Here is a 14612-nt window from a genome sequence, read left to right on the forward strand (position 1 = left end):
GCTCTTGGTTTTGGTTGATACCCTTTATCAGGTTAAGAAATGCCCTTGTATTTTCAGCTTGCTAAGAGTGTTTACATGAGAGGATATTGAAATTATATCCAATACTTCTTTAATTCCTACCATGTGCCTGGCCCCAATCTACCTTTGCAAGGTAGGAGACATGTAAGACATGGGCCCTGTCATCAAGAAGCAAAGCAAAGTCCCCACTGGGGAAACCAATCCTCACACATAAATCAGTTTGGTTATACATGACTTTGTATAAAGGAAGATGGTGCAGAGAGAAGGATAGAAAGTGGGATGGGAGGAGGAGGCAGTGACTACACAACTGAAGGCTTCATGGAGAGTCAGGACTTGAGTTGGACCCAAAGAATTTTCCAAGTTGAAGGGAAGAGGGCATGCTCAGAGGAAGGAAGACATGAGCACAAGCCCAGAGCTGGAAACCTGCATGTGTATGTGTTAGCCTGATAGCCGAGCTTTGTAGAGCTGAACTGCTGGCCATCTTGTCAGAGAAGGGCCCTGCTTGCTCCTGCAGACACCTGCACTGCACCCGCAACTACATCCACCTGAACCTGTTTGCATCCTTCATCCTCCGAGCTCTGTCCGTCTTCATCAAGGATACAGCCCTCAAGTGGATGTACAGCACGGCTGCCCAGCAGCACCAGTGGGATGGGCTCCTCTCCTACCAGGTGTGTGGTCATGTTTACGAGGGGCCTGAGGAGGGATGGATGGTCAGGGAATTCCTGCTTCCCCCACCCCACCCAGGCCTGGGGCAAGAAAAGGCAAGACCTACCCACCCTGACCTCAGGGAGCCTCCAGTCTGATGAGAGAGGCAGCCCGCCATGGAGAGCTCCTAGTCTGAGGAAGGAGACACAGCCCTGAGGTTCAGGAGCCCCCAGTCTGATAAGAGAGGCAGTCCACCATGGAGAACTCCCAGTCTGAGGAGGGAGATATTGCCCTGCCTTAAGGAGTTCTCAGTCTGACACAGGAGTGGTCTTTGGAGACAGATCTGGGTTTGAATCCCAGCTCTGCCACTCAACAGCTGCATTGTTTTGGGCAAGTCGCTTCACTTCTCTGATGTCAATTTTTTCATCTATATGGGGATAATATTTGTTTCTTCCACTCAGGTTAGTGAAGATTCAGTGCTCAAAAGCAGGTAAAGTTCTTAGTACTAGCCCTGGTCAGATGATATTAGGTTCTCATCCTCCATTTGCCCTGGACAGGATAGCAGCTGGGGCAGGACAGGGAGGGGGGGTCAAGGGAGGCAGGGGGCAGAGCTGTTGTCCCCTATGGACCATTCCTCTGCCCCCAGGACTCTGCGGGCTGCCGCCTGGTGTTCCTGCTCATGCAGTACTGCGTAGCGGCCAATTACTACTGGCTCCTGGTCGAGGGAGTGTACCTATACACGCTGCTGGCCCTCTCAGTCTTCTCAGAGCAGCGCATCTTCAGGCTCTATCTGAGCATAGGCTGGGGTAAGACCTACCATCATTCACCTCCCTTTCCTCCACCCGGGACCTGTGGAAGGGTGGGAGAGGGGGAGACCCTGACCCCTCCTTACACTGCTGCCATCAGGTGCTCCCCGGAGGCCAATTTGGGACTAAGGACCTGGCTTTAGGCCAACAGGCAGGGCCCACTGGATAACTCCCTCCTGGGCACAGCACCCACTGCCAGTGGGGCGTCATAGCACTGTGGGGGTCATGCTTCCTTAGTGGAAGCAGAGACCTCCACCCTCATCTGGCCAAATATACCCACTCTCACCACAACATATACCATTGGAGGTCATGGCACTGGCATTAAATACTTAAGACCCTATGGGGATAGATCCCCGCGCCCAGTCCTGGAAGCCCATGGCCCCAAGGGAAATGGGGAGTCCTGGACCTCACTGGGGAGGGGAGGCGGGCTGAGGGGCTATGGCGCTGTCATGTGATGATGAAGAGAAGGGGCTGGAGGAGAGCGATGTGGGTGGGGTGGCCAGAGGCCAACCAAGGAAAGGGGTGGACCACGGATGTGCCTGGAGCCCAGCTGGAAATGTTCTAGCCAAAAAAGTTTGCTGAGAACCATCGTGTCTTTTTTTTTTGCTGGAACATTTCTGGTTGTGCTTCTGCCTCTCACCATGTGGGATTCAATGAAGGGCAGGGGTGGAGGGGTGGGATGGGGGCTGGAACCCCTCATGCTACCAGACACCAGATGCAACAGCCCTTCCTCTGGAGGTACCCACAGGCAGTCACCAAGGAGGGGGCAGAGAGCAGGCCCTGCCCCCTAATCTCCCTCCCACAGGACCCTGCACCCCAGCCTCCCGATCTTGAGCTTTGCCACTCATTCATTCACTCCTCTCATCCCTCACTCACCTGCCTCAGGCCACTCTGACCACTGCTGCCCCCGATCTCCAGGAGAACTCTTGCTCATCCCTTTGGGCCAGCCCCATGCACCAGGGACTTCCACCCCAGACACAGCCAGATTCTTCCCTGGATACCCTCCCCAACCTCATCCTGGCTCCTGCCTCTGCACCTTTGCAAGGTTGTTCAGGGACCAGGAATGCCGGCCCATCTCTTCAGGAAGTGCCCAGGGTGCCCTGGCCCCCATGGCTCTGTGCCCTGTCTGTCCTTCTCGGCCTCCCTGCCCCCTGTCCTTGCACTTCACTCCTTTGTGCTGCTGTTTCTTGGCCAGTTTGCTCTGTACAGCTCCTGTGTAGAAAAGTAGATCTAACGGGCTTGAGGGTACCCAGCTCCACAGAGGGGCAGGACCTTAAAGGTGCAGCAGGCACTGGAGCTCTGGGCCCCACTGCAGGCCATGTTGTGAAGTTCTCTAGCCTGGGCTGTATCTCTTCGGGCCCCTGCAGTCCCAGCGCAGCAGGCTCAGGTCCCCAGCAGCTGTGCTTAGCCTCTGCACACAGCTCCAGCTCCCACCCTCCTCCCTCGTCTCTCCTCCCTCAGGGCCCAGCCCCTCCCTTCCCAGGCCTCTTCACACTGGGGGCAGCCAAAGAGGCAATGAGGAGCTGGAGAGCCCTGTAGCTAACTAGGGGTGGGGGTGGAGAGAGCCATCAAGGGGGGCTCTGGGAAGGCTGTCCTCAGGGTAGGGGGGATGTCTGTCCATTCTGGAAAATAGCATCAGCGCTTCTAGTGCCTGTCACCATGGTGACCTGAGGACAGGAACAATCAGAGGGACAGTATCTGTGCACAGAAGGCTTGGAAGTGGTTGGTTGGGAGTTGGTAGGGACACTGGATGCCTTGCAGGTCTCTGAGTAGAGGGTGCTGGTCCTTTCCTCACCACTGCACGGCCCCAGCTTGGGACTGGCCATCTCAAGGCGCACAAGGGCAGGCCCCAGAGGGCCCCCTTCCTCAACTAGAACATCCTCTTCTTGAGGAATTGCACTGGGGAGATACAGTGAGACAGAGTGACAAAGACAGAGGGATGGAGAGAGAGATTCACAGTGGTTGAGAGCTCTCTTGTGTTGCCAGGTGACCTTACTGAAATTGGGAGGTTTGGGAAACTGACCTTCAGCTTCACATGTAAATGGATGAATTAGAAATAGGACTCTAACACAGTTGGGAAGGGGTCTTCCCAAAAGGCATGTCAGCTTCTATTGCAGCCTAAGGGCAGAGAGCTACCCATCACAGGGAGGCTGGGCCAGAGGGAGGCAGGTGATGGATGAGGGACTCACTTCCCTGAGCCAGTTCTGTGTTTCTTAATTCGAGCTTTTTCTCCAATCTGTCTCACTGGTGTTCTAAATGGGAGAAAGATGAAGCCAGCAGGGAGTGTTTAGTGTTTGCATGTGGCAGGGCTGTGCCTGTGTTTTTCTAAAAGGCTTTGTTAGGAGATGCTGATTGTCTTAGTTTCCTAGTGCTGCTGTAACAGAAATGCCACACGTGGATGAATTTAACAAACAAATTTATTTTCTCACAGTTCAGAAGGCTACAAGTCCAAATTCAGGGCACCAGCTCTAGGAGAAGGCTTTCTCTCTGTCGGCTCTGGGGGAAAATCCTTGTCTCAGCTTCTCTAGTGTTCTTTTTGGCATTCCTTAGAATCTCCACGTGGCATCTAGTGTTCTTCCATTTGTGCTTGCTTGTTCTATGGCTCATCTGTTCTTTTTATATCTCAAAAGTGGTTACATTTAAGACACATCCTACACTGATAGGGTCTTATTAACATAACAAACCCTATTCCCAAATGGGAATACATCCACAGGTATAGAGGTTAGGATTCCAACACATATTTTTGGGGGACACAATTCAATCCATTAAACTGATGAATGAATGAAGTTCACCAAGTCTGGCCAATAACATGGGTGAACCCCCCATCCTGGAGTGGGGTCTGAGAAAGAAAGGACAGCAGGTGGCTGGGGGTGCCCAAGAAGGAGGTGTCAGTATGCACATGTGGCTCAGGGAGCTAGCGTGTTCTTGCCTGGAGCACAGCATTTCCCTTCACTCATTGATATATTGACTCATTGTCTCATCATTAATTCACTCATTCACTCATTCATTCCATTCTCACTGAACATCATCTATGTGGCAGACCCTACACTATGTGCTAGGGCCTTTGGAGGTCATCCTGTCCCTTATCCAGTCTCATGAAAGCCTGTTACTAAAGCATTGTGGATGCTGCCAGGTCTGGATCATGTAAAAGTAAGTGGGCAAGGAGACAGGTATCTGATAAAGAATGCTGGCCAGCTGTGAGCTCCTCACCAGCAGGCCCTGCTTCCTCCATCCTCATGTCTGCATCATCAAGCCCACTCCATCCAGGCACGGCATCCAGGTGCTCAGTAGCTACTGTTGAATGCACACCATTACCTATCTCAGATACCCACATCTCCAGTTCTGAGAGAGACACCCGTAGAGGCAGTCCTGCAGAGAGTCAGGGCAGAGATCCATTGAAGGTGGTTGGAATGGGCATGGGAACGCTACCCTGAGTTCTAATCCCACCTCTATCCCCCTGAGCTTCTGATCTATTTCCTTATCTGTCATGTGAGGATGGGTAATCCAGTGTTAAATCTACAAACATATATTGAGCTCTCAGTTGAACACTGAGGCTCTGAAGATGAATAAGGTCCAGACTCTGCCCTCATGGAACTGAAGTCAGTTGTGTTAGTCATCTGTTGCTGTGTAACAAATTATCTGAAAACTTCACAGCTTAAAACAATACACATTTATTTATTATCTCATAGTTTCTATGGGTCAGGAATCTGGGTTCAACATAGCTCAGTGCCTCTGGTTCCAGATCCCCAACAGAGATGTAGTCAAACTGTCAGCCAGGGTTGCTGCCATCTCAAGGCTTAACTGGGGATGGTGAATCCACTTCCAACCTCACTCATGAACTTGCTGGCAAGAAGCTGCAGTTCCTTGCTGGCTGGTGGCTGGAGACCTCCATTTTCACCACAGGGGCCTCTCCATACGCTACCTGAGTGCCCTCATGACGTGACAACTGGTTTTCCCCAGAGCAGGTGGTCAGAGAGAGAGAGAGCCCAAGATAGAAGCCACAGGGTCTTTTATAACCTAATCTCAGAAGTGACACACCATCACCTCTGCCATAAGCTATTGGTCGTACAGACCAATCCTGAGACAACATGGACTACTCAAGGGTGTGAATACCAGGAGATGGAGATCCTTGGAGGCCATCTTAGAGGCTTTCTACCATACCAGTTAAGTCTCAGCCAAATTGAAAGTATACTTATTGTTGCAGCTGTTGTGATCACAGGCCACTGTGGACAGTTAGTTGGCATCAAGGATAGGGCTTCAGTCTCTCTCTACTGCAGGCTTTAGCCCCGGCCAGTTACAGGTGCATGGTGGTGGTAGTGGGTGATTGGAGAGGCTCCCAGCACCTGAAGGGGTCACTTGAGATGAGCATGTGGGCCAAAGCAAGGGAGGAGAGGGCATTGGAGGGCTCACCTGCTCCCCACCTCATCCAGCCATCCTCTCCACCCCACGGCCCTGTCACTGTGCTATTTGGGTGTCTGTGTCCTGGCTGGGACATGGAGGCAGGCTGAGACAGTGTGCTTGGCACATGGGGAGGGAGCAAACTGGTGAGGATTGTAATATGGCCATAATGATGGGGGCCTCTGTCTAAGGGAGAGTTGGGCGATTCAAGGTAGGTTTCCTGCCATCTATTCCCCAATGCCCCTGGACCAGCCTAGTTCTATCCCTGCTAGAAAACTTGGTTTGGGGCCAGGCAAGGAGAGGGGCTTAGAGGCCCCAGGCATGGAGAGGCCTCTGGATGTGCCTCTGGCCTGCCAGCCCTTCTCCCCTCTCTCTCTTTCCCTCTCTCCTCTTAGGTGTTCCCCTGCTGTTTGTTATTCCCTGGGGCATCGTCAAGTACCTCTATGAGGATGAGGGGTGAGTGTCTGGCTCCAAGGGGGCTGGGTGTGTGAAGGTCCCCGATTCTCAAAGCCCATGGGATTCCTTAGCCCCTGGGCATGTGGCTCCCACCCTAAACGGAGGGGCCAGGAGCCTAATGTACGAATCTAGTTCTTGAATCCCCCTCTCCCTGGGGCTTGTATGATTACAAGTGTGGCTGTATCTATGGGTACATGCTGCCCTCCTGCAGGTTTTTCTGTATTATCTGTGAATGCAATGTTTACGTTATTTTGTGTATGGCACTGGGTATATACATGACTGATTGCAGGTCTATGACAGCTTGTTTGGAGGTGGTGTATCTCTCTGTGTGTAGCCATATAGTAGGACAATGTGTGTTTGTGCAGCTGTGCACATGTAGGACTCTGTGTGGGTCTGTGGACTGGTTGGTGGGGACCAGTGGCAGGTTTGTGTGGCTTTGTGTGTGTGACTTCTCATGGCCATGTGTATTTGTGCATCTCTGTGCCCACACCGTGTGCTGGGCTATCTATATGTATGTTGTTGCGTGCCATTGAGTTGATTTTTAACTCGTAGTGACCCGATGTGACAGAGTACAACTGCCCCATTGCGTTTTCTAGGCTGTAATCTTTACAAAAGCAGATTACCAGGTCTTTCTCCTGTGGAGCTGCCGGGTGGGTTTGAACCACCAACTTTTCAGTTAGCAGCCAAGCACTTAACCGTTCGCACCACAAGGAGTGGATGCATGTGAGCGTCTCTTCCTCCCCAGTTGCTGGACCAGGAACTCAAACATGAACTATTGGCTCATTATCCGGCTGCCCATTCTCTTTGCTATTGGGGTGAGTGACTGCGTTGGGGGGTGGGAGTGGGAGTTATGGTGGGCCTGGGGTGGTGCTAGGGAAAGACTTGGGTAGAGTGGGCATCATGAGAGGGCCCCCAGCCACTGCCCATCTGTCCTGCAGGTGAACTTCCTCATCTTTGTCCGGGTCATCTGCATTGTGGTGGCCAAACTAAAGGCCAATCTCATGTGCAAGACAGACATCAAGTGCAGGTGACATAACAGAGCTGGCTTTGCTGGGAACCCTCAACCCTTCCTTTCAGCGGAGAGATCATGGGGCAATGAGCTTGGGACCCTATGCAGCCCTCTTCTCCCACCCAGGCCTGGCCTAGGAGCCAAGCCTTGCCTTCAGCCCTGGACCTGGGCAGCCCCCTGGGCTTCTGGGGGGTCTTGACCTCTACTTCCTCCCCTCCAGAAAGACTGTCCCAAGTATTTGGTGTACTGAAGTGTCTATGACCCAGATGCTAGACCCTGGGGTGGGGGAGAAGGAGAAAGGGGCAGGGGTCCACGGGAGAGGTCCAGAATGACATCTTCACCCTGCCCCCTAGACTTGCCAAGTCCACGTTGACGCTCATCCCCCTGCTGGGGACACACGAGGTCATCTTTGCCTTTGTGATGGATGAGCACGCCCGGGGGACACTGCGCTTCATCAAGCTATTCACAGAGCTCTCCTTTACCTCCTTCCAGGTGACCTGACAGCCAGGGCTTGGGAAGCTCAGAGTGGGGGTGGGCCAGAGTGCAGCCTGCATCATGCAGATGGCAGGTGGAGGCCTGAGGGGACGTGGCCCTTGCCTAAGTCACATGGTTGAAGCAGAGCCAGAACTAGTATTGCCAGGTGTCCAACCTCCCAGGCCAGTCTTCTCTGTAAGTGCATTGGCCAAGACAGCTTCCTAAATGTAACCCTGGGCATCCAGCCTGGCATCGAAGCTGCCATTTACTGAGCCACTTGCTGTGGGTGGCTGGCACCCTACCAGGTGCCTTACATGTTGTGCATTTAATGCTCACAGAACCCCAGGAGGTTGCAGGCTTATTCCCATTTTAGAGATAAGGAAACTAATATCTTGGAGACATTAAAATAATATTTGAAGGGTCCCATAGTTCCAAAGGAAACCCTGGTGGTGTAGTGGTTAAGAGCTATGGATGCTAACCAAAAGGTCAGCAGTTCACATCCAACAGGTGCTCCTTGGGAATCCTATGGGGCAGTTCTACTCTGTCCTAGACGGTTGCTATAAGTCGGAATCGACTCGACAGCAATGGGTTTGGTTTTTTGTTTATATATGTATATGGAGCTCTGGTGGTGCAGTGGTTAAGTGCTACAGCTGCTGACCAAAAGGTCAGCAGTTTAAATCTAGTTTGAGTCCACCCGTAGAAATCCTATGGGGCAGTTCTACTCTGTCCTATAGGGTCACTATGTGTTGGAATCCAAAACCAAGAATTGATCCTCTCCTCTAGAACAGGTGATGTTGAGGGTGTGCGAGTATCATTGGGGGTATAAAATAATAAGAATTTGGTCCCATCCCCTCAGGAGGGTTATGGGATGTATGTGCACACACACACAGATAAAAAGAATGCAGTTCCATGGGACTGAGTCTACTGAGTCAACAAATGGGGTTGGGGTGGGAGGAAATTCCCCAAGGTCAGAGGCTGGGGTCTTGATCCCATTAGGCCTCCTCAAGGAAAGGGTGGTTGTACAGCTTTTGCAGTATCTGAGCAAGGGCCCTCTTGTTCCTCCAGAAAGGAAGTGAGGAGGAGCCCACCATCCCCATCTCTGGGTTTGCAAGGGCTGCCCAATTTGAGAAGGGGGTGTTGGGACTGGAATCCCGAGGAGCTTCAGACCAGAGCTGCTTGCAGGGCTCCTCCTTCCTGCTCCCTCCCTGCTGACATGCCTCTTGCTTTCAGGGGCTGATGGTGGCCATCTTGTACTGCTTTGTCAACAATGAGGTAAGGCCTGAGAGGGGATGGTAGTGGGCTGTCCTTGGTGGGCTGATGCTACCATTGCTATTCTGGAGTTGTGCAATGAAGGATTTCCATCAGTCCTTTCAGCTGAAACCCCTCCCCACTCACCCCACTGAGGCACTAGAGTTTGAGGAGGCATCTTGACCATATATTGTTTTCTGTGCATGGGTCTCTCTCTCTCACACATGCACGTGTGTGTGTGTGTGTGTGTGTGTGTGTGTATGGTGCAGGCATACCCTAATGATGGCAGCGGCTGTGAGGGTGGGGAAGACCCAGCCTTATGTTAAGGGGGTCCTGAGTAAACTCTAGGGTGGTGGAGACTATCTGTTACGAGGGAATTCAACACACACATGCCCAAGCCACATACTTGGGGGCTTTAATGATCACTATCTCATTTAATTTTCACCCCTCCCTCAAAAAAACCCTGCTAAAATTCTGATTTCAGTATTCCCATTTTCACACATGAGAACATTAGAGGTCAGAGAGAGTGAGAAACTTGCCCCAGATTTGGCCTGGAAAATAGTAGCAGATGTGGACAACAGCCTTTTGCTGTGGGTGTGGGGGAAGCTGGTGGAGCACTGGGTGGGAACCTCAGCATTTTGGGGAATTTGTGGATGGCTCAAAGAAGCAATGTGATGTAGCAGAAAAGATGCAAGCATGTGGGCTTTGGTGTCAGACCTCTCTGCTCCAGTCCAGTCCACATCACTTAATGTGTGGCTTTGGGCAAGTCATACTCTCTCTCTGAACTTCAGTTTCCTCATCTGTAAAATGGGGGCAATAAAGCCCACTTATGAGATTGTTGTCAGGGTGAAATGAGCTAAAGCATGAAAAGGTGCACCCAGCGTGGGAAGCAGGAGCTGAGAACGGGTGGGCTACTGAAGGCTCACCTCAGCCCCTCACAGCTGCCACTTGGCATGAAGAAACATGCATACTGTCTCCTGGGCACTCAATAAGCAATAGGTAAAGCAATTATGAGGAGCCCTGGTTTCACAATGGTTAAGTGCTTGGCTGCTAACCGAAAGGTCGGCAGTTTGAACCCACCAGCGGCTCTGCAGGAGAGAAGACCTGTCGATTTGTTCCAGTAAAGATTACAGCCTAGGAAACCCTGTGGGGCAGTTCTACTCTGTCCTGTAGGGTTGCTATGAGTCTGAATGGACTTGACAGCACACAACAATGTAGCAATTATGTATCATTTTATATTCAGTGATTCCTGGAGATTGGGGCCTCACCTTCGGAAGACATTGTGCAGAGAAAACAAGGCCCAGCAAGAGGGAGGGAAGAGGAGGGGAATGTTCCCCTGCCCTGGAGGCTTCCCCCTGCCTCCTCTGAACTGGCCTCCTATGGGAAGGATGGTCTCAGGGCACGTCGCCTTCGGATCTCTACCAAAAACCAAAACCGAACCCGTTGCTGTCATTTCCTGAGTGATACTATGTGTATGGTGCTCAAGTGTTTTATTAAATCCAATCCCGTATAGCAGTTGTAATCCCCGTTTTACAGATGAGAAAATTAAGGTTCAACAAAGTGAAATTCATAGCCCTAATTCAATAGCTAGGAGACTTGGTGGTGCAATGGTTAAGTACTCGATAGCTAATCAAAAAGTCAGTGGTTCAAACCTACCAGTGGCTCCTTGGGAGAAAGACCTGGCAATCTTCTGTAAAGATTTCAGTCTAGGAAACCCTATGGGGCAGTTCTGCGCCATCCTCTATGGTTGGTATGAGTCGGAATTGACTCAACAGCACACAACAATTCAATAGCTAGAGAGTGGCTGAGCTATTAAGTTGAGGGGAGGGATTCCCCCGACTAATGTCCTAGGGGCTACTGGGGCTGGGGAGGTGGAGGCGGTGCCAGGCAAAGGGTGACTCATAAATGGGGTTCTGGCCGCTCCCTGGGCAGGTCTTGGAGGGCCCACCAGGTTCAGTTTGGAGAGCAGGACCCTCAGAGAGGTCTCAGGCAATAGGCTTGTCTTCAATCCACAGAGCGGCAAGTCTGTACAGCCCTGGTTCTCCCCTACGGTTGAGTCTCCTTGAAGAACTTTTATAAAAACGGAAGCATGTGTTGAAATACAAGGAACCATAGATCTGTGGGGTGAGGGGAAGGCCTTCCCTTCAGGAACTGTTGCCAGCCAGGAGGTGATGTGCTACCCGGCCTTAAGCATCCACCATTGCTTTATTCTCCAGCCCCAGTGGCGACAGGGGGGCAGGGCAGTCCCTAGTCCCCATAGTGGCCTCTAAGGAGAGGAGGCTCCCTACTGCCACTTTCTCATCTTCTTGGCCCCTGAGTCCCATTTCCCCTTTTCCCTCTCCCCTTTTCCTCAAAGCGGTGCTGTCAACAATACACTCACCCCACACCCCACTTGTATGCACACGCCTCAGCTTCCCCACCTCCACTGCCAAGAGGCTCCCCAGACCCCTGGCTGGGTCTCTTCTCCTAATTCTATTCCTTAAAGCCCGGTCTCCCAGTCACCACCCCCTCGCCCTCCACCCAAGGCTGGCCCCGCTTTGTAAGGAGACAGGGGTGGGGCCACATCCCTGCTGTGCCCTTGGCAAATACCTTGACCCCGAATCACCAGGTCACCAGCGTCATACCCCTCTGATAAGGCCTGGCTGCAGGCCCCAGCCTGCCTTTCCCATAGGGCTGATAGATCTGCCTGCTCTTTCAGGCGCATTGCCAGTTTTCTTAAACCCACCCAAGACCTCTCATGCCCTGGCTCCTCCAAGCACAAGGAAAGACACGTCACCATCATTGGGCAACAGGCACACATGGCTCCTGGGCTGAGGACTCTGTCCACAAGAGCTGTTCTCCAGACCAAGGGTTGCCATAGCAATGCCAGGCACTTGTGACCCGAGGAGAAATGATGGCCTGGTCATTGGTCATTGGTCCATCTTAGTCTGAAAGCTCTGCTGAAACCTGTTCAGCATCATAGCAACACACAAGCTTCCAATGACAGATGGGTGGTGGCTGTGCATGAGGTGCGTTAGCCAGGAATCGAACCCAGGTCTTCCACGTGGATGGTGAGAATTCTACCACTGACCCACCACTGCCCCCATATATATGCTGAGAGACCTAGACAAATATTTCAGTACTCTGCACCTCAGTTTCCTCAGAATTAAGTGGGAATTAGTAAGTAACAGGAACTACTTCATAATGTTGATGTGAAAGTTAATTAAGATCTTGTATGGAGATGTTTGGTATATAGTAAGCATACAATAAATTGTTGTTATTAATGATAATCATAATTACAGGGGCCACAACAGAGGTTCAGAAAAAGAGATGAGGGCAGAAGGGGACACTATGGGTCAGCACTCTGAGAAGTCCTGGTTCTGTCCAATTCTCTATTGGTATCCATGAAATCTCTTCAGTCACTGAGGTGGCTTCCCATGGATGTGCCTCAGTTTACCATCTTCCCCCCATCGCCACAACCCCACAGTTGAAGGGCTGTGAGACAAGATAGGCTGCACAATTAGGGGCAACTACCAGCCTCGGCATCCCCATCCCAGCTGCCAGCACACGCTCGGGCACGCTCAGGGTGGCCATCGGTGGTGTCTGTTCAGCCTCCCTCCCCCGCCTAAGCCTGGGCTCGGTGACGCTGCCCCATGATACTGGGGCCGTCCTGGCAGGCAGGCTCTGGCCGACCTCAGCTCAGAAAAAGTTCTTTTAAGGAATGGCATGCGCCCACGCCAGCATCTTGCTGGGCTCAGCAAGATGAATGACAGCCCTTGTAGAAGGAGGAGGAGAGGAGGGCGGTTTGCACAGGGGCTGCTGGGGGGAGGGGTGATTGGCAGCGAGCCGCTTACCCACAGCTGCTGGCAGCTGGCCTCCTGGCAGCTGGGGGAGGTGGGGAGCCTGAGAGGGAGAGTCCAGGCCCAACATTCCAGTGAGGGAAGGTCCAGGGAGGAGGGGAGGTGGTGGAGTAGCAAACCTATGGAAGCCTCCCCCAGAGGAGCACTCCGGACCCCTCAGAACTAGATATGCAGGTGCCAGGAGTCCCCTCTCATGTACAAGAATCTCTGGCCATCACAGGGAGCCACAGCCCTGCTACAACCCCTCAAGTGACTGGGGATCCGCCATGTTTCTTGGACGTGTATCTTACTGCCCCAACAATGTGGTCCCCAAGCATCTTGAGAAGACTCTTCCTGGTGAGCCAGGCTAGAGCTCAGCCCAGCAGGGATTCTGGGTGACTGGTCTCACCTGGGCTGCACCCACCATGGTCACCACAGAGTCTCCCTGGGTGGGCTTAGCTCAGATCTAGGCTGAGAAGCCCTTGCCTGTAGCCCCCCTCCTCACTACTGGCCCCAGTCCTTCCTTCACTCCTTCCTCCCCTGTGAAGGGCCTGAATGAAAGCCCTAGCTCAAACTGGAAGAGTGCTCTCCAAAGTCAGATTCTCTCTTCTCTTCTCCCTCCATCTCCCATCTCCCTGCCTCTTTCTTCCGATAAATAATACTGTGATGGACTGTAAAAGGTACTTAGCTGAGTCACAGAGTTTAGAGATGGAAAAGACCAATTAGGTCATCAAGCCCATCTCTCTCTCGAGAAGAGGCAGAAAATAGGAGACAACAATAAACAATTTTATTGGGATATTAATTTAGGCGCCCGGAGGCCTTGACTTGTATCTCTCAATATAATGCAGTGGATTTTTTTCCCTTCCCCACTAATGTAATAATGGGGCCATTTTGTGGGCAGTTCGTTTGCATGATGGCTTTTGCTTCCCTCCTTTTTCCCTCGGAAGGTCCAGATGGAGTTTCGGAAGAGCTGGGAGCGCTGGCGGCTGGAGCACCTGCACATCCAGAGGGACAGCAGCATGAAGCCCCTCAAGTGTCCCACCACCAGCCTGAGCAGTGGGGGCACCGTGGCCAGTAGTGTGTACACAGCCACCTGCCAGGCGTCCTGCAGCTAAGGCTCCAGCACCGCCCTCCCTGTGGTGCTCGCTGCTGGCTGGGCAGCCCTCCCAGGTGGGAGAGACCCTCCAGGGGAGAGGGGAAGGGAAGGCCACATCTGTGCACACGCATGCACACGTGCGCGCACACACACGCACACGCACACACGCGCCCCTGCTTTCCCTTCCCAAACCCATCAGTCAGGCAAATGGGCAGTGCCTCCCGGGACCCAGGGACACATTTTCTCAGAGGAAAAGCAGTCTGCTAATTTGATCACTGTGGCAGGAGGAGAGGAAAAATGATTGTGGCTAAAATGAGGAGGATTTCTTCCCAGAAAGCCACAAGGTCCCTTGGGTTCCCCCAGACAGAGCAGCAAATCAACCCCAGACTCAAACTCAAGGTCAATGGCTTACTAGGGGGCTTGGGGCTTGCAAGAGGAGGCAGTTCTGAAAGAGGCCGATAGAACCTCAGCCACACGCAGAGCTTGGGTAATGAGAGCCGACCCTGCTTGCCTCCGGTTGGGGTCACCACCCTCATCTGCCTCCTCATTAATGGAAGCTGTTTATGCATCTGGGTTGCTTGTTTCCCTAGTCTTGCCCCCTTATCTCACTACTCAACTTCTCCTAGGGGGTGTTCATTTGGGTC

At 52.5% G+C, this 14612-nt stretch overlaps 1 protein-coding gene across 1 annotated transcript in view; it reads left to right on the forward strand.

Moving 5' to 3' along the window:
- Positions 1-14058, forward strand: part of GLP1R (glucagon like peptide 1 receptor) — a 52788-nt gene extending 38730 nt beyond the window's left edge. The window contains exons 6-13 of the mRNA XM_023734114.1: positions 533-686; positions 1310-1469; positions 6263-6323; positions 7069-7138; positions 7262-7350; positions 7686-7824; positions 9037-9078; positions 13820-14058. Coding sequence (XP_023589882.1) covers positions 533-686; positions 1310-1469; positions 6263-6323; positions 7069-7138; positions 7262-7350; positions 7686-7824; positions 9037-9078; positions 13820-13987 — 883 coding nt within the window. The 3' untranslated portion in view covers positions 13988-14058. The remainder of the gene's footprint in view (positions 1-532; positions 687-1309; positions 1470-6262; positions 6324-7068; positions 7139-7261; positions 7351-7685; positions 7825-9036; positions 9079-13819) is intronic.
- The last annotated feature ends 554 nt before the right edge of the window (positions 14059-14612 follow it).

This window comes from Trichechus manatus, unplaced genomic scaffold (genome assembly GCF_000243295.1).
Source record: "Trichechus manatus latirostris isolate Lorelei unplaced genomic scaffold, TriManLat1.0 scaffold00065, whole genome shotgun sequence".
Classification (NCBI taxonomy): Eukaryota; Metazoa; Chordata; class Mammalia; order Sirenia; family Trichechidae; genus Trichechus; species Trichechus manatus.